The 20660-nt window shown below is 48.6% G+C and overlaps 1 protein-coding gene across 3 annotated transcripts; it reads right to left on the bottom strand.

Annotated features, from left to right (window-relative positions):
- Window position 1: 1 nt before the first annotated feature.
- SHPK (sedoheptulokinase) lies at window positions 2–20528 on the bottom strand. Of its 3 annotated transcripts, none has more exons than XM_028499373.2 (8): window positions 20316–20510; window positions 16796–16937; window positions 11129–11312; window positions 10447–10599; window positions 9009–9184; window positions 5055–5255; window positions 3944–4233; window positions 2–244 (listed from the first exon to the last, which is right to left on the bottom strand). In XM_028499373.2, exons 1-8 carry the CDS (start codon window positions 20481–20483, stop codon window positions 173–175), a joined length of 1386 nt encoding a protein of 461 aa, XP_028355174.1. In that variant the 5' UTR covers window positions 20484–20510; the 3' UTR covers window positions 2–172. The 3 variants fall into 3 exon arrangements, with proteins under 3 accessions (XP_028355174.1, XP_028355173.1, XP_007125529.1); XM_028499372.2 differs by lacking the exon at window positions 2–244 and adding an exon at window positions 647–776 and having other exon boundaries at window positions 3929–4233; XM_007125467.3 differs by lacking the exon at window positions 2–244 and having other exon boundaries at window positions 1564–4233; window positions 20316–20528.
- Window positions 20529–20660: the final 132 nt, after the last annotated feature.

Here is a 20660-nt window from a genome sequence, read left to right as displayed (position 1 = left end):
TTTGGGCGGTGGCTGAAACTCCAGGCCTGCTTCTTCACCCGCAAAACAGGTGACAGCACCTGCCCGGCCTGCTCTCAGGGGCTTGGCTGGGGATTAGCAAGGATATGGATGTGAATGGGTTCTGTGAGCTAGTACGTCTCCAGGCAGGTCTGGGGGGTTGTACATCTCCTCATTATTTCAGCTCACATCTGTTGACTGCTGAACTGTATCCGGCCATTAGCTCGAGGTGGTGACTAATCGTTTTCTGATGAAGAAAACAAGATTTCCTTAATGTTCATGAGTCACGCAGTGAGCATCTCTGTACCAAGAACATCTCTCTTTCAAAGCTGTGGCCGATTTATCTAACCATGCCTGAGAAGCGGTCAGGTGTGACCCACCCTCTTTCCTGAGGCCCACTGGGCACTTTGCGAACCCAGAGCGGTGGGTAGGGTGAACAGGGTGGTCTCTGCCCTCCAGGAGGCTGGGATGGATAAGGAGGAAGACCTGCTAGGCTCTCTCTGACGCTTACAGGGTGGGGCTCCCTGTAACAGCCACAGACCAGGAGCCAACAGGCCGTGCCAACAGCAAACATTGAGCGAGGTCCTGGATGCAGTTGTAATCCGGTGGCAAATATGCTGCAGGGGGACTGCAGCTGGTGGATGGCATCAGAGTCAGGCCTTGGACAAGGTGTGGGGTTCTGCCTTGTGAGATGGACATCAGCCCAAGTTCAGATGCAGGAGGAGGACAGGGCAGAGAACACCTAATAGGGACCCTGCCCCCAAGGAGCTTTCAGTCCCCTTGAGAAGAAAAGGAAAACAGAACATGAAAGCCACGTAAACATCATATGTATGTAGTCAAAGGCCAAAGGATGGTGTGTGTGGCCAGGACAGGGGAGAGAGCGGGAGGGCTGGCGTTCACTCCTCTGACCCTGGCTGGTTCCAGCCTCACCATCTCTCACAGGCTGTTTTCTAGGTTCCTCTGATTGGGACCCTTCTCCTAACATCCATCCTCCAATCCAGAATACACACTGCCAGCTATTCTCCCAAAGCCCAAGTATCCCCAATCCCCTCCCTCCCCTCCGCTGCCCACAGGAGAAAGTCCAAACTCTCTGGCATCCACCACCCTTCCCAGTCTGCCCAACATTTCCAGCCACCACTCCCCTCCCATGACGCCCTTGCACCTGCCCTATGATTAAGTGACACCAGACAATTCACACACCCTGGTCAGGCCAATCACTTTAACATAAACACATAGGCCTAACCTGACCTCGCTGCCTAGAATGCCAAAGAAAGCGGGCTCTGGGTTTGGAATCCTACAGTCGTGATCTTACGTAAGTCACTTAACGTTTTTGGGTTTCGGTTTCTTCATCTGTGAAATGGGGATAATATACCCACCTTCTAGGATTATTGTGAAGATCAAATGAGTTCAAACAAGTAGAGTCCAGATTAGCTTCTAGCCCTTTGTAGGTACTCAAAAAAAGCTAATTTTTGTTAGCAGCAATGGACTGAAACTTTCCAAGGTTTAGTTTTTCGATGTCGCTTACATGAAGAATGAATTGCTCCTCCTTCTGGGCGTGTGGGTAAATCTGTTATAGCGTTTATTTCATTCCCTAGTGATGGGAATTCAACAATACATCACCGTGCCTGATAGAACACCCATCTCCTAGTAGATGCTTCATAAATATGATTCTCCTGGGTCTATGCTGGGACTTCTCAGGCACAGTGTCTACCATGGCTGTAGCAGTCAGGATGAACTAAGTTATCCTGTGGTAACAAACAGCTCCCAAATCTCAGTAGCATCAAACATTAAAGGTTTATTTCTCAGTCACACTATGAGTCACTCGCTGTTTGGTGAGGGCTCTACACCACATTGCCCTCATGTGGGACCCAGGGCAGCAGAGCCTCTTCTCTGGGACAGCCCAGGTCACTTACAGCAAAGGGAACAGAGTGTGGCAAATCTCACATTGGCTCCAAAGGGCTTCTGCCTGGAAGCGACAAACTTCTGTTGACGTTTTACTGGCCAAAGCAAATCAGGTGGGAAAGTGCCAGCCTACCATGTGCTTAAGATCAGGATATTGGCAAACAGCCCTAATGACCCAGCTCCTCATCTGAGGATCAGGATGGCACCTCCTGAGAATGAGAACAGAAGCAACGAGTGTTTTATGACTTCAGGCTGGAGAAATGAGGCCCTGGCAGCTGTACTCAAACCCCTGCAGAGGCTCCAGGCCAAGTGCAATAGAAATGACAACAGGACTACCAGCTGGCAAGCTTGGACTGTGCAAGGCTTAGCCCTCAGAGGTAGAGCGGACGTGCGGAAGGGGGACAGAGAGTTATGGTGCTTTGCAGGATACCTATCCAGCTCCTAATTTATATTTAGACTCCACCCACAGCATCCTGGGAATGCAAGACAGGCTGCCTCCCTGACATCGGAGGGCCAGCTCCTCCTGATGGACAGGGCTCTCTGCTATCCTTTGGCCCATCGCGAGGTGACTTCTCTCTCAAAATGATGGTGTCAACTCATTCTGGCCGAGAGAACAATTACATGACGTTCCTGAGTGATCTGCAGCTGCTTGTCCCGGCAGAACCGTGGGGCAGGCAGGGCTTCCGCAAGGACAACCTACAAATGATCCCCAGAGTTTTGGCCAACCTCCCAAACCCAGCTCTGCGGCAGGGCCAGATTTATAGTCTTCCCAACGCAGAGAGGTGTGTTTTACTAAAGGGACAAGGCTCTGGAAGAATGAACTTTAGTATCTGAAATTCAATCAGCACAGCCAGGCAGATTAAGGGTTTCAGACAATCACATAAAGTGGCATTTACAAAGAGACATGACTGCTACCCAAACTCAGAGTCGCCCAGGTGCCTCAGAGTCAGGCACCTGGGATCACCCTTGGGAGTGTGGAAGTAGACACAGCGACGGTGGCCCTCTCCTGGAAGCCATTCCGTGGTCATCCTACCTACCACGGGAAGGTTTAAGATGCTCTGGGATCCCTGCGGACATGCCGACTCAGGTGGGATGTTTCTGCGAGCCAGGCACACATGGCGAGCCAGCAAGGCCCACACCAAGAGAAAGAAGAGCTGGGGCATTTGGGACAAGGGATTCTCTCTGCTCTCTCTCTAACAGGAGCATATGCAGCTGCATCCCTTCCCTTGGAAGGCTTCCCAGGGATGCACAGGGGCAAAAACACACTGCTGCACAGACACACTGTTGGAAAAGAGTCTTGCTGGTGTCTGGTCAGACTCTTGGGAACAACATGCCTGAATGGTGGCGTTATGCAGCCTCTGTCCCCTTGGCTGGTCATGCCATCCACGTTTTCTTCTCTGTTCTGTGCCTTCAAGCCAGCTCTGTTGTGAGGAACCATGGCAGCACCAAGCAGGCTCTCCTTGGAGGGGAGGTACCTGACAAGGAGGCCAGCACAGATCCCTGCATCTTTATCACAGCCAGCCTGCATCACTGTCCTTGGGTCTCCCCCTGCCCCAGCTAGCCGGCTGTGGCCAGAGAAGAACAAGATTGGGAAAGGGGCCTCAGGGTCACGTGGTACAATCCAGTAGGGAAGACTCTTCCAACAGTACATGTGACCCATCTTTCCCTTTCTCTCTGTCTCTCCCACATTTACATTTGCAACCAGCTCTCAGCTGAGTCTCTGATTTGGGATCTGGTTGATGACTCCTGGCTGCATTATTAGAGTGTGCCCTGAAGATTCGTTCTTGGTCAAAATGACGCCCTGAGAACAAGCATTGCTTAACACTGCCCACAGAGCTGTCCAGGAGAAGCATGATCCCAAGGTAAGGAGAGGAACGTTAATTAGATAAACTTTGCAACAGTCCTTTGGCCAAAGAGTGTGCTAATACTCCTGCTGGTTAAGGTTTCTCTGGAGCATAACCAGAGCGGCCCCTACAGCTGCGTCTACATCCTGCCCATAGGACACTGGGAAAGGGAACGCCCTCTGCACCTCTTGCTTCAGCACCTGGTTCCTGGACAGCGCACCTCCACTGCCGATCACCCGCTCCACGCCCCACTCTTGGAGCTGCTGAAAAGGGAGCATCGAGTGCAGGTTCTGAACGATGCCTCTGCACAGGGCCCGGGTCACGTGCCCCAGGGAGAGGTCAGAGGAGGAGATACTGGTCACTGAGGCCAGCTGGTCTGGCAGGTGCCTCTCGCCCAGCACTGTGGGAGTGATGTTCAGGCAGGTGTCTTTCTGCTGCGCAGCAGCCTGGATCATGCGTGAGTACACAGTGGATTCTTCAACCTCCAGGCCTGCCAGTAACAGAGAAGGTCTGTGTGAGTTCGTGCACTCCCTCGCTGCAGGCTATAGAGTTACCAGGGGGCAAGGATAGGTTGACTTGTTGCCTCTCCTCACTGTGGCTGGCTGCTTCCCAGCTCAGGACTCAAATATTCTGCCTAGCTGTGCTCTGCTCCAGACCCCAGCCACCTTTCTCACTACAGACCCCAACCCAACCTTCAGGGAGAGATCTCCTAGGCGCTGCTGTGAGTCCTTACCATCCCGCAGCTGTGGGACTCTTGGTTCTAAAAGGACCAAATGCATACACTGATCAATAAGTATCATCACACCTGTTATTAGTGTCACAGGAATCTCAGGACCACAGTGCTGATGACAGTCTAGCCTGTCCCTCGGCAGAGGTTACGAACAACCAGTCTAGACCAGAGCTCAGAGTTGAATATGCATATGAATCCCTCAGGGATCTTACTAAAACACAGCTTCTGATTCAGTGTGCCTGGGGTGGGGCCTGAGATTCTGCATTTGTCATCAGCTCCCAGAGGAAGCCAGTGCAGCTGGCCTGAGGACCACGCTTTTTGAGTAGAAGGTTCTAGATCAGTGCTTACCCACACTTGAGAACATCAGAATCACCTGAGGAACTTTTATAAAATGCCGTGCTCAGGCCCCACTCCTCTCCCCCAAGCCAAATAATCCAGGCATCCCTAAGGACAGAGGGAATGTGCTAGAATCTGGCTGGGTCTGAGACAAGAATCTAGAAACTTACAGCACATTCAGCACCAGGGCACTGCCACATAGAAAGGACAAGCAGAGAACACACCCCTGTGTGGGCCACCCTTACCTAGATCCGCCATCCACTGGACCAGCATGTGGACAAACATGGCCAGCACGTTGCCCCCATTGAGTGATGCTGCCACCGCCAGGTAGGTCCTGTCAAAGTATGGGAAGTAGGCGACTGGAGCTGCAGGGTCTGGAGTCTGCACTGGCTGGAATCCTGAAGGCATGGAGGCTACCAGCTGCACCGAGGTGCTGATGTTGAGAACTGGATGGGGTCCAAAGGAAGCAGAGGTTAGGCCTGTTGGGCTAACTCAGAGGCTATAAGTCACAACAGGGTCGGAGAGGGTGCCACAAATTCCTGGATACTCCTCCTTTCAGGAGGAAGAGCCTAATTCTCCTCCCCCTGAGTGTGGGCTGGACTCAGTGACTGGCTTCTAATGAAGAGAGTAAAGCAGAAGTGACAGTGTGTGACTCTGGAGACCAGGTCATAAAAGGGCACTGCAGCTCCCGTCTTGATCACTTGTTCCAGGGGAGGCAGGTACCACGTCGTGAGCAGCCCTATGGAGAGGCCCACTGGATGGTTGCTGGGATAACTGACCACATCTTGGGCCCGTACGGTCCCTCCTGTCCTTCCGCTGACCCTACCCAGGACTGTACTAGGTGGTGAATCACTTCTCTGTCGTCAAGGGCTTTGTAGTTAGTAGATATTGTTTAACAACGGTTAGGGCCAGGTGGCCTCTATGCTCTGTTAGTTCCCAAACTATGCTGACTTTTGCTGATGTATTCCCAGAGCCCATGAGACTAGTTACCCATTCAATCATCTTAACTTAGGAGTGTATGTCCTGTTTCCAGGCACCCACCCTCACGTCCTAGGTTAACTATAAAACTGTCCCAAAGGCCCCTTGGTGGTGCAGAATGCAGCTGCCAATGCTTCCAGATCATTGTCTGCCTGATCCCACTCTGTAAGTTACCCTAAAGTTAACTGACCCATTGATTATATGGAGCTGCCTGCCTCATTTTTCAGTCTCAAGATGCATTCTCAGTTCGGTGGGTACTTTTCATTCCCTCTATCCTCCAACACCTACAAGGAGCTGAGGCCTCCTGCCAAGAGCCACATGAGTGAGCTGAGAAGTGGATCCTCCAGCCCGGTCAAGCCTTCGGATGACTGCAGTCTCAGCCAACTGACAGTGTGACTGCAATCTCACAAGGGACCGTGAGCCAGACCATCCAGCCACACCTAGACTCCTGACTCTCAGAAACTGTGTGAGATAATAAGTGTTTGCTGTTTTAGGCTACTAAGTATTGGAGTGATTTGTTACACAGCAATAAGCTACTATTCACAGAGAGTCAGACCTCAGCCCAAGTGTTTTATTCTTTGGGACGTTTCATTCATTTTTGGTGGGTACCACCTCCTCCTCATTTCCAAGGTGTGCTTCTCAACCTCCCTCCACCAGCAGGGGGGATGCTCCCAGACCTAGAACAGAGGGGATGATTTTTCTCCTCTAGATGGAGGCCAGAGCCAGGAGTCTCTCCTCCATTTCTCACGAGACCTGGCCAGAAAGCCTGTTCCTCTCAGTCTGTTGGGGCTAAACTAACTGAGGTCAGCATCCAACTATCCTGCCTACTGGGAGGCAGAGGCAAGGAGAGTGAAAACAAGTCTCAGAAAGTCAATAACCTTGACTTCCTGCCACATCAAGCCTTTCACCATGACGATAAACCAGAAGCATCATGCCCTCCACCTATCCCCTTGGGGGGAAGTGTCAATGAAGGGGGCCGACCAGCCTTGCCAATGGACACCGCACAGCTGAGCACAGGCCAGCGGCCCCAGTCTAGAACCAGAGACCACAACCAGCTCAGTGAAGATGGAGCCTAAATCTTAGCTTCTTCCCATTTGACCAGCCCCTCACTCACCATCTAGAAGGGACATTTATATCCAGGTACATGACAGCTCTCTGTGGAGGGAACAGCCTAAGATTTGAAGACTACCAGGTAGGCGGAAAAAGCCAGGCTCTTTACAGGCACCATCCCAGTGCATCACGACAACTGCCCCATGAGAAAGGCATCATCATCCTCATTTTGGATGATGACAAGGGCTCAGGGAGAAAATTCAGGAGAAGAAGACGGGGTTTTTGACCTTAAAAGATTTTATCACATATTTGTGCAAACAAAAGTGGCAGAAGCTGGATATATGTATATGTATAACAGATTCATTTTGTTATATACCTGAAACTAACACAACATTGTAAATCAACTATACTTCAATAAAATTTTTTTAAGTGGCAGAATCTCACCTTTCCCTCTCACCTAATCTTGAATTAAGAGGAATTACTACCAAAAACAAAACAAAAAGTCACTTGAAATTTTATTTTTTAAGAATGTAATAAAATAGGAATAAACTACTGCTTCAGAGGATAGTGCTGGTCAGAGTTTCTAAACTCAAGGTTAAATTGTAATAGTTCTAACTGATGGAGGAAAAAAAGATGTGATGACAAAGAAAATCCGAGTACGATGAATGACTTCTCTGTTCCCCTTGATAACAAGGCGGGGCTCTCAAAGTGGGCCCACTCAGCCAGGCTGCCCTGAGGACCAAATGAAACACACAGCCTGCAATCACCCTGCTTGGGCAGGCAGACCCAAAGTCTACCCCAGCCCCAGGAGGGGCAAATGACAGCCCCCAGGCCATATCCAGCCTGCCATCTGTTTTTGTATGGCCCAGGAGCTAAGAAAGGCTTTTACAATTTTTTTTTTTAATGATAGCTTTATTGAGATGTAATTCAGAAAATTCACCATAAAATGCACCCTTTTAAAGTGTACAGTTCTGTGCTTTTTAGTATATTCACAGAGTTGTACAAACATCACTGAGATCTAATTTTAGGACATTTTCACCACTCCAGAAAGAAATCCCATACTGGTTAGCAATCAACCCCATGTCCCAGACCTAGACAACCATGAATCTGCTTTCTATCTCTATGGATTTGCCTATTCTGGACATTTCACAGGAATGGAATAATACACTATGTGGCCTTTCACTTTCATTCACATGTCATAGCATTTTAGCTCTGTGGATACACCACATTTTTAAAATCCATTTGTCGGTCGATGGGCATTTGGGTTGTTTCTACATTTTGGCTATTATGAATAAGGCTGCTAGGAACATTTGTGCACAAGTTTTTTGTGTGGACATGTGTTTTCAATTCTTTTGTGTATACACATAGGAGTGGAATGGCTGGGTCCCATGGTAATTCCATGTTTAACTTTTGAAGAACTGCTAGACTGTTTTTCAAAGGGACTGCACCATTTTACAATCCCAGTAGCGTGTTCTTACCTTTTTAAAAGGTTGAAAAGAAATGAAAAGGAGAAGAATATTTCATGACACATGAAAATCTTATGAAATTCACATTTCAGCATCTATAAATAAAGTTTTATTGGAACACAGCTACACCGACTCACTTATGCATTGGCTATGGCTGCTTTCCTGCCCCAACAGCTGTTAAGTAGTTATGATAGAAACAAAATGGCCCACAAAGCTTAAAATATTTACAATCTGGCCCTTTACAGGAAAACTTTTCCAGCCCCTGCCCTGGATTGCTATCTCCCCTTCACTGTGACTCTCTTACATAGAATACAGGGACATCTGCGCTTCTACTCAGATCCGAGGAACTTTCGTTGACAAACACACAATAACAAAAACCCTAATCTATTGAATAATAATCTATTTTCTTGGTCATGGAGACACATAGAAACCAGCCAACTAGAGAGAGTCATTTCCCTCACCTGTCTCTAGAGAAGAAAGGCACAGACTGTGGTCAGGACAGAAATTGCCCTGCTGAATTGTAAGCTCCCGGCTCCCGGGGCAGGGGCTTCACCTGTAGGGATGAGGGTGTTTTTCATGTTTGTAGCCTAATGGTCAAGAGGACGCTGCGACTGCTGGCTATGTGTGCCCCTCAGACCCTGGCACAGAGCTGGGGCTTAGGAGGCCCCAGTAGAAGTCTGAGGAGAGAACCAAAGACAGACTTACCTGCGTCTGTCCTTTGGGCCATACAGGAATAGACAGAGGCCTGCAAATCCCCCAAGGCCACGCCCACCTGTGTCCCCTTTGGGATCTCAAACCAGGTCTGGGAAGTTCTGCCTGCCACGTTGCCAGGCTCGGTGACGTCCGGGAGCAGGTGTACGGGGAAGCCTGCGTCCCTCAGTCTGCAAACCAAAAGTGGACAGCATATCTACCTGGTGCTTGGTTTTCTGTTGTTTCCAGGAAACTCAGCAACAGAAAGCGCAATAGGATACACATTCAAGAAGAGAGGGCAGAATCCAGTGTTTTCACAGAGGGCCTCTTTGGCTTTTTTTAAACCATGAGGAAAAGCCTTGAGTTATTTAAAGAGTGAACCCTGGCTTTCAAGAGCTTGGGATGGGCCTTTTGGAGAAGAACGCAACCAGTTTGAGCAGAGGTGGTCAGAAAGGACTGGATAAGAAGCAGATTTCATTGGCATCCAGCCTCCTGAATTTGAAGGGAGAGCAAACACTGTGCAAAGGGAGGAAGCTGGAGTTTTAGAGCAAAGTCACAGCTGGTTAGCACAGGCCAAACCAAAGTCAAACCCATTAGTCTCCTGAATACCAAATGCATCCATCACTCGTGGTTAGTGAACACGGGGCTGCCAATTTTATAAAACATGCTGGAAAGTCCTTTACCTGAACTACCAGGTGCTTTTTGTTTTATTACAGAGCTCAGAATTTGGGCCCTGAAGGCAGTGAACTTATAGGGCACTGGACTTCTGGACCTGAAAAGGCAAATGATTGTTTAAAGGGAACTTAAAAGGCATCCCTTAAGCCTACTACTTCCATTTCTTAACCCTATTTTAAAATACATTAGGGTGGGGGAAAGAGATAGTTAGGGAATTTGGGATTGACATGTACACACTGCTATATTTAAAATGGATAACCCACAAGGACCTACTGTACAGCACAGTGAACTCTGCTCAATATTATGTAACAACCTAAACGGGAAAAGAATTTGAAAAAGAACAGATACATGTATATGTATAACTGAATCACGTTGCTGTACACCTGAAACTAACACAACATTGTTAATCAACTATATTCCAATATAAAATAAAAAGTTAAAAAAATAAAATAAAATAACATATGTTAAAGAATGAATGTTGTTCTTTGGAATCTATGGGCTGGCTCAGGGCACAGAAAGAACTGGGGAGCCCACCCTAGGTCTGGGCAACAGTGGAGGAGCAGGCAGCATGGCATGGTGGGTGGCACCCCCCCCCAAGAACTTCACTTACAGTCAGGCCCACCCATGCCCAGGGACTGGAACAGGCTAGAGGGTGTTGGAACCTGATTCTTGGCCTCGTGGAATCCTCCGTTATTCCCAGATGAGAAAGCCCCACTGAAGCTCCCGCTTTAGAGATTCTGCCCTTCAGCCTCAAGCCAGCCTGCATGGTTATACTCACATCTCCAAGTTCCAGCTTTGGCTCCTGGTGTTGAAATATCCCCAGCTAGCGGCATTCTGGTCGGACATCAGGGGTCTTGTCAAGCCACACAGCATGGCAACCACATAGTCATGGATAGTACCAGCTGCATCGTAGGACTTCAGGAACTCTGGGCTGTTTTTCATACCCCAAACAATTCAACGTGGTTTAATATTGACTCGAAAGCATGTGCTGCACCTAACAGTGGGCAGTGTGGACTAGACATGGCATAGCTGAGTAGCAGCCAGAACCCCACAGGCTGTGGACCCCTAGCAGCTGAACCTCCCAACCCCTCCAAGCCAAGCTGGCCAGAGTCAGCCTTAGGGGAGGGTACTCATAGGAGGACACACCATGCCTGGGAAAGCAGGACATCAGCCGTTCTCAGCAGCCCTGATCCCACCGTGAACCCATCATGTGATCCTTGGCAAGTCCCTTGCCCTCTCGGGTCTCTTCTTTCCCCCTCTAGGTGAGAATCAGATAACCAACAAGAGCCCTCTGCAAAATGAAGCAGTGGTAGACCAAGTCTAAGTCTTGCGACTATACCCTGTGCTGGGCCACACTCACCGAGGGACAATCCAGCACGTGGAGTGATGCTGACCAGCTAGAGGTACAGCTCCCTATGGCTGCAAATCCGTCACCCAATTCAAAGAACAGGTGTCCGTACCTATTTTTCAAAAGCCAGAAGATGGTTGCACAGCCAAACCCCGTGGCCACACTGAGATGAGACTCTGGCCGGGGCAGAGAAGCCAGGAACTCGCTGCCACACCGGCCATCCTGCCACGTCACCAGGTGGCTCACGGCTCTGGGCTCGAACACAGGGGCAGCCCCTGCCTTTGTCCATTCACAACCTGGAACGAAGGAGATGACCAAAAATGGAGAAAAGAGCAACGGACCGGCACCAGCATGTCCTTGAGACTACTCTGCTAGTGAGGTTATAGGACAGACTTTACCACCCATGACGACGCTTCACTCACACTCAGGGGTTCTGGCCAGTACCCAGAAGAGCAGGGAGTGGATGGACCTAGAGATTGTCATACTGAGTGAAGTAAGGCAGACAGAGAAAGGCAAGTGATATCATATGATATCACTTATATGTGGAATCTAAAAAAAAAAAAAAAAAAAGAGGTACAAATGAACTTATTTACAAAACAGAAATAGAGTCACAGATGTAGAAAACAAATATGGTTACCAGGGGGGAATGGGGTGGGGGAGAGATAAATTGGGAGATTGGGATTGAGATATACACAATGCTATGTATAAAATAGATAACTAATAAGGACCTCACTAATAAGGACCTGGCGGTCCAGTGGTTAGGACTCAGTGCTTTCACTGCTGAGGGTCCAGTTCAATCCCCGGTCAGGGAAGTAAGATTCCACAGGCCCCAAGGCGCGGCCTTAAAAAAAAAAAAAAAAAGAAAGAAAGAAAGAAAGGACCTACTGTAAAGCACAGGGAACTCTACTCAATACTCTGTAATGACCTATATGGGAAAAGCATCTAAAAAAGACTGGATATATGTATATGTATAACTGATTCACTTTGCTGTACAGCAGAAACTAACACATTGTAAATCAACTATATGCCAATAAAAATCATTTAAAAAAAAAAAAGAAGAAGAGCAGGGAAGCGGTCACAGATATATGCACCTGAAGCTTATTAAGTTTCACCCAGGAAGGGGGAGCAAGCTGGGGGTGGGATGGTCCACCCTCACAACTACGTTTCTGCCTAAAGCTGGGATTCTTATCCCAGCCCTCAAGCTGGACATCTGCAGCTTTTTTTTCAACGCTTTTATCTGCTGCCAAAACTCTTTTGACCCTTTTTCTTCTTTTTACTTTTAGGACTATCATCTTTATTTTGTTTGTGTTATAAAATAAATACGGAGTTCTTACCATGTACCAGGTATTGCTCAAAGCACTTTAAAAATATTAATTTTTTAAATCTACATATTAGCCTTACAACACAGGTGTGATATCTATCCCCATTTTCACATAAGACATATGAAGCTCAGAGAAGCTTTAAAAACCTCGTCAAAGATTGCATAGCTACTAAGTGGTAGAGGCAGGGTTCAAGTCCAGACAGTCTGTTCCAGAATCTGGCCTGATGGATGTTCTTTCTCTCATTTTCTTCTTTTTTTTGGCAAATAATAATAATAATAATAATTTTTAAAAATGTTTAATTATACAAATGATAAATGAATGCATTCTCAATATAAAATGTTCAAATATTACGGATAAAGCAAAAGGCCTGCTTGACCATCCCCATCAGAGTCCCAGCCCCCTTCCTGTCATCGTTAGCACTTGTAGAGTTTTTTTGTTTTTTTTATTTTTTGGCCGCGCAGCATGTGGGGTCTTAGTTCCCTGACCAGGGATTGAATCTGCACCTCCTGCGCTGGAAGCGTGGAGTCTTAACCACTGGGCCACCAGGGAAGTCCCATTGTTGGGTTTTTATACTCACACAACATTCTCTCTTTGGTTTGGCTGATTTGGGCTGGGTTTTATTCTATTTTGGTTTTGTCTGTTTTTTAAAAACAAACAGTACTCTACTGTATGTATTTTTCTAGTGGCTGTTTTTATCATCAGCAACATGTCCTGGAATTCTTCACATTAGTACATGTGAACGCACCTGATTCTTTTCAACTACTGCATACCATTCTACGGCGTGGGGTACCAACATTTATTTAACCACTCTCCCATGGGTAAACGTCACAGTTTTCACTACAATAAACAAGGATGCCATGAGTGACCATGATTATGCCTCTTTTGCTCATACATGTCAAAGTCCTTTTCCTGAACAGATTTTAAGTAGTAGGGCCACTGAGTCATAGTAACTCTTATTTTTACAGTGTATAATTTAAAAGCTTTATCCTCACCCCCTGCAATTAGCAAATGGGTTTCCTATTAGTTCAGTTGGAAGTTTTCTTCCTGTAGTTGCTATAACTCTCTTATTTTTAACACCCTGCCAAACTGCCCTCCGAAACGGCCAAGCTAATATATACTACCAGGAGTGGTATTTTAAAAAACCAATTTTCCACCCCCTTTGCCAACTCTTGACATTCTCAAACTGCTTTCTTACAATCCAGTGGGTGGAAAATGATCTCGTTGTTGTTTTCCTCTGCATCTTCCTAATCCCTAATGACACTGAGCATCTTTTCATATGCTTATTAGCTATTTGTATTTCCTCTTCTAAGAATTGCCCGTTGGTTTCCTCTGCCCATTTTTCCACAGGGGCATTGGTCCTTTCTTTGTTATTTGTTCTTTATATGCACCCATATTCGTCCTTTGTCTACTATATACTAATGAATAATTTCTCCCTGTCTGCTGCTGTCCTTTTAGCTTGATTTTATGATCCCCACTTCTCTCCTGCTATTACTGAGCCTGAAAATGGAATGTGGAAACTGGTGTAACCACAGGCCTCTCAGAAGACACTAGTCACTCCCTCTCTTCTCCTCCAATTGGCGCCCTTGTGGAAGCACTTAGCTCTCCGCTCAGGTTACTGGTGCCTGTCTGTGTTGACTGCCTTGAGCGAGCCCTGGAAGACAAGGGCTGCATCCCGTTTCTATGTCTCCCGCGGGGCTCAGCACAGAGCCTCGTATATTGTAGATCCCGAAACCAAACTGAATTACAGCCGCTATTAAAAGCAGAACGACTTGATCTCAAATATGATTTCACTCACTCTGCTAAGCAGGTATCATCGTCAAACAGTGGCTCTCCTCCTTCCCAGAAACAGAAACCAAAACAAGAAGGCATACAGGTGGGCTCCATGAAATATTAAGCAGCTCTCTCCACCGATGTGGGCGATGGTTTGTGTGGTCGTTACAGAGGCCAGGAGACGGCAGAAAGGAAGGCGTGTGACCAGACCACAATCATTAGATCTCTGCTGTCCTCTTTGGGAAGGGTTTTGGTATTAAAAGGACGTTTATTCTCGTTAATGCAAAATTAAGGAGTTTAAAAACTTTTACAACCTAGACTCCCCCTGAGAGGTCAGCTCTAACACCAGAACTGGCCTTTGGCTCCTGCTAGTGACTGGAGCCGAGCAGCTCCCATGGTCCCAGCTGGCCTGACGACAGGCAGACAAAGGGAAAGGAGGTAGGGGAGAGCCTGGGTGGGCTTCTGCAGTCACCCAGGGCCCCCCTGGGGACTGATCAAAGGATGCACCACCAGACCCCTGTCAAGCCACCGAGAGGCAAGTCACCACCACTTGGCCCAGGGGAATCAGAATCACTGATTTCTAGGCAGAGGAGGGGTGAATCCAATGTCCAACCTCCTCAGCTACAGCCTCCACCCCGCAAAGTAGCCATCCATACTATGCTTAAAACACCTGCAGTAAAAAGTTGATAGTTTTGAAGCTGGGTGATGGGTATGTGTCAGTTCATAATGCTGTTCTCCCTACTTTTATGTCTATGTCGAACTTTCTATAATTAAAAAAAAAATTTTTTTTAACACTTGCCATAACAGGAGCTCACAACTTCCTACAGGAGCCTAATCCTTCCTTGGACATTCTGTTGGGAAATTCCTCCCTTCATTGAGCTAGTGCATCCTCCTGTGACTCTGGTCCTCCTGGGAGACTTTCAAAGTTCAGTGTCTGAAGTCAGACAGACTTGAGTTCAAAAGCTGGAGTCACGGGACTTCCTTGGTGGTGCAGTGGTTAAGAATCCGCCTGCCAATGCAGGGGACACGGGTTCGAGCCCTGGTCCGGGAAGATCCCACATACCGCGGAGTAACTAAGCCCGTGAGCCACAACTACTGAGCCTGCGTGCTGCAACTACTGAAGCCCACGCTCCTAGAGCCCATGCTCCACAACAAGAGAAGTCCCCGCTCGCCGCAGCCAGAGAAAGCCCGCACGCGGCAGCAAAGACCCAATGCAGCCAAAAATAAAAATTAATTAATTAATTAATTAATTTAAAAAGAGAAAAGCTGGAGTTGCTACTTGCTGCCACATGACCCTGAGCATATTATTTTATCCTCTCTGAACCTCCAGGTCTCATCTGCACAGAGGGAGAGTAATGTAACCCACGTCGTAAGGGTGTTGGGAAAATTCAATGAGATCACACAGGTAACATACTTAGCTCAGCACCTGGCATGCAAAGTGCTCACTGCTGTTTTGCTGGCTTAATACTCCTCCTAGAGGCCAAACAGGCCACCCACCTCTGCACTGTGGCAGACCTCCTGAAAGAAGACGACCAACTAAACGATGCTTAGCAACTGTGCCCATGAAAAGGATGTGCCCTGGAATTGAAAAATCACAAATAACTGTGATTACGTTAAACAACAAAAACTATGCCTAAATCCAGAAGAGTTTCCTCTGCGTCTTGGAATCTACAGCTACGCTAATCTCTTGGTTGTTGGCACTGATGCTCCAAGACACTGGCACAGAGAAAGAGAAGGCTGTGGAAAATCCACTCCACTGAATCCAACAGAGAATCAGAGAGAACTCACCATTCTCCCTCTCCCTGTTCATGAATAATGTGTGAGTGGACAGTTCACTTCATTACATCCTTTGACCAGGACAGGATGTACACAAAATGCAAGAGGCAGCAGAATAACGTGACCCTTCACAGAGAGCCCTTGGCAGCCCTTTTCTGGTTCCAGGTGAGGCAGGAGATAGACGGGCCCCAGGCTGAGCAGCTGCAGTCTGTCCCCTGCGGACAGATTCTCCAAGATGAAGGTAATAGAGGAGCGAAGAAGAGTTGAGGGCTGCCCAGATAAAAGATAAAGAGACCACATATTCCTCATTCTCGAGATCAAGGAGCCCTTCCCAACTACACATGCACAGAAAGGCTCCTCGGGGGTCAAAAAGGGAAGGGGTGCCACTCCACAATAGGTGATGTCAACCTACCCGTAGGCCTCTTTGCTAGAATCCATCTTGGCTAAGAGATGTGCACACACACAGGGGAGGACCCTGAGATAACCAAATACGGACTCAGAGCCAGGCAAAGCAAGATGATTGGCTAAGGGAAACTCAGAAGAAATGCCCCATATAAGTGACTCAAACTACCACAAGGGTGCGAGCCTCTGAGAGCCTCTGCCCCTCTGAGCCTGCCTGTGTGTCTATCCACACGTACCCTTTTTCCTCCTAATAAACACTTTACTTGTTTCACTACTTTCTGTCTCTTTGTGGAAATTCATTTCTACAAAGCCGACGGGCTAGAGCCTTATCACTGGCCGCTGGTCCCTGGTGGTCTAGTGGCTAGGATTCAGCACTCTCACTGCTGCAGCCTGACTTCAGTCGCTGGCCAGGGGAACCAAAATCCTGCTTCAAGCCGCTGCAGGCCGAGGCCACCTCAGATCACAGGGTGACTGTTAACAGCACGTGATCACCCCCAAGCTCAGCATACCTTGGCCTGTTTTCCAGAACATGACTCCATGCATCTGTCCTGACACTCCGATGCCACAGACCTTGCAGAGCTGCTGCCGGGGAAGGGCAGCAAGGCACTCGTGGAGGGCCTGGACGATTCTCCGCACATCCTGCTCTTGCCCCTGGAAACAGAACAGGATACGTTGGACAGAGGTACACACACAGGCAGGGGAAGGAGGGCAGAGGCGTCAGGGACTCCCTGGGTGGTGGCTGCCCACCTAATTCCACCGAGGTCACTTCCAGGACCTGCTGAGGGGCCTCAGGGAGGGGATGTGGGCCTGAGGGTTCTCCACCACCTCCAGCGGGGCCTGGAGTAGGAATGTGGTGGGCGAGGTCCCACTTCTCCCTTCACAGATGAGGCGCCTCTGTGGGTTAAGTTCAGCCAGTGGCCTGGGCTCTGCCCCCCCGCTGTGGAAGAGTCTGAGCTGAGAAAAGCCCTGCCCTGCCCTACAGGTGCTTACTGTCCAGCAGGACAGGAAAACACAAGAAAGATCATGCTGCAAGGAGAAAGAGCCAAAGGTCTTTGGCAAGGCACATGGAGCACTGGGGTAGAAGAGGGATGGAACCCAGCAGGGAGGAACCCAGCAGGAAAGGTGTAGGCAAGAAAGGCTTCCTGGACTAAAGCACCTGAGGACCAGCCCTAGTGTTTGCTTCAGTTCATCCATCTGGCAAACGGGGGGTGGGGACAGTGCAGGCCTCCCCTCCTTGGAGTTAACCCTTCATTTGTCAGCCGGCTGGTCTTGGGCTGTGGCAGTTCTTGGCTCCAAACAAACACGATCGAAGGAGTAGAAAGAAGAAAGGTGAGGAGGGGTAGGGCTGGGGAAGGAGAGGAGAGGGAGCACAGAGCATTTTGTTGAGGAGGCAACCCTACATCCTAACAAGACTCTCTATGCAGGAGAGACTACAGTAGAACTGAGCGGGCAGTAAAAGATGGGGCAGAGAGGAGATGCATGGCTATGCATGATCCCCCGGGAGGGAAGAAATAAGACAGCGGGCAAAGGAAGCAGGAAGCAGGGAAGAGGCATTTGTTTACACCTGCCCTGTCCAACACGCCAGTCATCAGCTACACACAGCTAGTCTGAATTGAAATCTACATACCAGATTTCAGATTTAGTATGAAAAAAAAGCACAATATCTCATTAATAATTCTATATTGATTATTACATATAGAAATGATGTGTTTGGATCCATTGGGTTAAAAAAATAAGCAATGAAACTTAATTGTACGGTTCCTTTTTACTATTTTTTGATATGGCTACCAGAAAGTTGAAAATTACATGTGTGGCTCACATTTCCACTGGACAGTGCTGGTTTAAAGAGTTCCCACGTGGCATGAACCCAGATGGTACATGAACGCAGGACAGAGGAGCTGCTATTTAAAACGGGCCTAGGGTGGGTAAGCTGTGTAGGTAAGGACAGTGGAGGAGTGAAACAGGCCAGAGGGCAGTGAAGACAAGGAGGCACTCAGTGTGGGGGGAGTTTTAGCGGTGAGTGTGATGGGGGAGCAATTCTTGGACAGACAGTGGCTACACCCACAATGTCACAGGAAAGGCGCTGCCCCCATTCCTTGATTCAGAATATCAAGTGGTCTACGTTCAGATCAAATGCCAGAAATTCAGATTTGAAAAAAGAATTTAGGAACTTGTTCAACCCTCCTCCCCCACACCCCTTTTTACAGATGGGGAAACTGAGGCCCAGACAGGTAAAATTCATAACACAGGAAGGGTCACAGGGCTTCCCTCAAAAATCTTGATATTTTAAAGTTGCAAAGAGCTAAAAGTCTGACCTTCCACATAGCTGCCAAACTTGACCGTGGAGTACACAATGCTTCTAAAGAGTGAGAAATATGGACATGAGGAAAGAACAGAGCCACCAGGTGTTTCTATAGATCAGTAGTGTTTACCCCAGGGGTGATTTTTGTCCCTTCGGGGGCATTTGGCAATATGGAGACATTTTTGGGTGTCTCAGCTGGGGAGGAGGGTTCTACTGGCATGCAGTGGGTTAGAGGCTAGGGACATTGCTGAACATCCTACAACGCACAGGACAGCACCCCACAACAAAGAATCATCCAACCTCCAAATATCAACAGTGCCAAGGTGAAGAAATCCTGCTATAGGTGAAATTACAACAAGGCTGTTTGTCCCAGAGCACAACACACATGAGGAGGATGCAAGGGGGGCTATTACTGGCCTCCCCTAAGCCCCTCCTTAGGCAGGTGTGGAGCACTGGGCGTCCCTGTAAACACAGAACACTGTGCCAGACACTGGGGGAAGTGGGGAAAGTAGTTTTCAAGAAGTGGCCCTATTTCAAGAGAAAAGGGCACTGCCTAAAAAACCCACCCCTGAAATCTCAGCTCTGCTGCTTACCCCCACAGGGTCAGAGCTGACTTTGCCTCCACTTCATGGTCCATGAAGTGAGATAATCATTCTAAAATGTCCTGATGCCCCAACCAAACTAATTTTGAAAGGCTCTATGAAAATGCAAAGTGCTCCTGAAATCTTTATCCTCTGAAATGCTTCTGAGCAAGATGGACTCTGAACCCTAAAGGACTGGGTCCAGGTATGTGGCAAGAGCCTGTGAAAAACAAAGCTATTGGGAGTGGGGTTTGGCTCAGAAAATCGAGGTTTGTGGCTGGAAGGGGCCATAGAGGTCATCTATTTCAATTATAAGAACAAGCTGAGATCCAGGAAAAAAAAAAAAGTCATGAGGATACACAGAAAGTTCCTTGATATTAATTTCTATTATCAATGAACTGAACATAGAGTTTACCTTTTTCAGGGAATTAATGGAATCCATCTCTGAGGATTGACATCCTTTCTGAACCCACAACTTGAAATTGAGCCCACTGTGGTGAAATTCTCCATTTCTATCTTGTAGCTTTCACAAAACACTAGTTTTCGTGTAGAATTATCAATCTGACCTTTTCCTAACATTTTAATTGAGGTATCTCTCAATGTCTATCTGTCCTGACGTCTTTCTTCCAAGGTGTCTCAGCCTTTGGGGCCAGGGGACTTTTGCTGTCCAAGTGTTTGAGTTCCTCCACCCACAATCCACTCCTGCGGGTGAGAGAGGGGCAGGTTACGCTGGATTTTGCGTCTGATTTCTCAAGGAAAACCCAGACACCGCCCTAGGGAACAAGCTGAATCCTGAATTTGAGGACACCTGCAGATGTGAGGAGCAGAGAGCCGCAAGAATGAGAAGGCGGCCTGAGATCGCTCCATATGCAGGAGAGCAATTTCCTGCAGGTCAGGATACAGAAAGTGGAGGGCAGAGAGCACGGGGATATAGTGCCAAGGTCAAGGCTCCCAAAGAAGGCCCGAGAGTGGGGAGATCGGTGCCAGCAGGTGGGAAAGCTCCTGGGAGGAGATCTATCGGATCGAGGGAGTTGCAGAGGGCAGGCAGAGATCAGGCAGGCTGGAGCAGTCAGGGAGACTTCTTTGAGGAGGAAGAGGGTGTCTGGAGGCTCCTGGAGGCGGCGAGGCTCCAGGGCGCTGCCTCACCTGGGGCCCCGCCGCCGCGCTCTGGGCCGCCGTCTCGGCCCGCGTAGGCCGGGCACAGCTCGCCAGTACCACGAACCCGGAAGGGTCGCCGCGCGCGGCCTCCACCAGGGCCGCCTTCACAGACGTGGTGCCCAGGTCGATGCCGAGAGTGACAGACCGTGCAGCCATGACAGCGATTGAATCTGGGGCCGAGGCGCCCCTTCCAGCACACTTCACCCGAGACAGAGGCGCCGAGGCGGGGCCTCGCCTGCCAATCTTTCCAGCCACGCTCAACACGACGAATTCTCGTCTTCCCATTGGTTGAGGAAGGCCGAGTCCCGCGCACCCCGAGCGACGGGCTCCGGC

The sequence above is a fragment of the Physeter macrocephalus genome, chromosome 14 (genome assembly GCF_002837175.3).
Source record: "Physeter macrocephalus isolate SW-GA chromosome 14, ASM283717v5, whole genome shotgun sequence".
NCBI classification, from domain to species: Eukaryota; Metazoa; Chordata; class Mammalia; order Artiodactyla; family Physeteridae; genus Physeter; species Physeter macrocephalus.
This window is presented reverse-complemented; position numbering and strand designations above follow the sequence as displayed.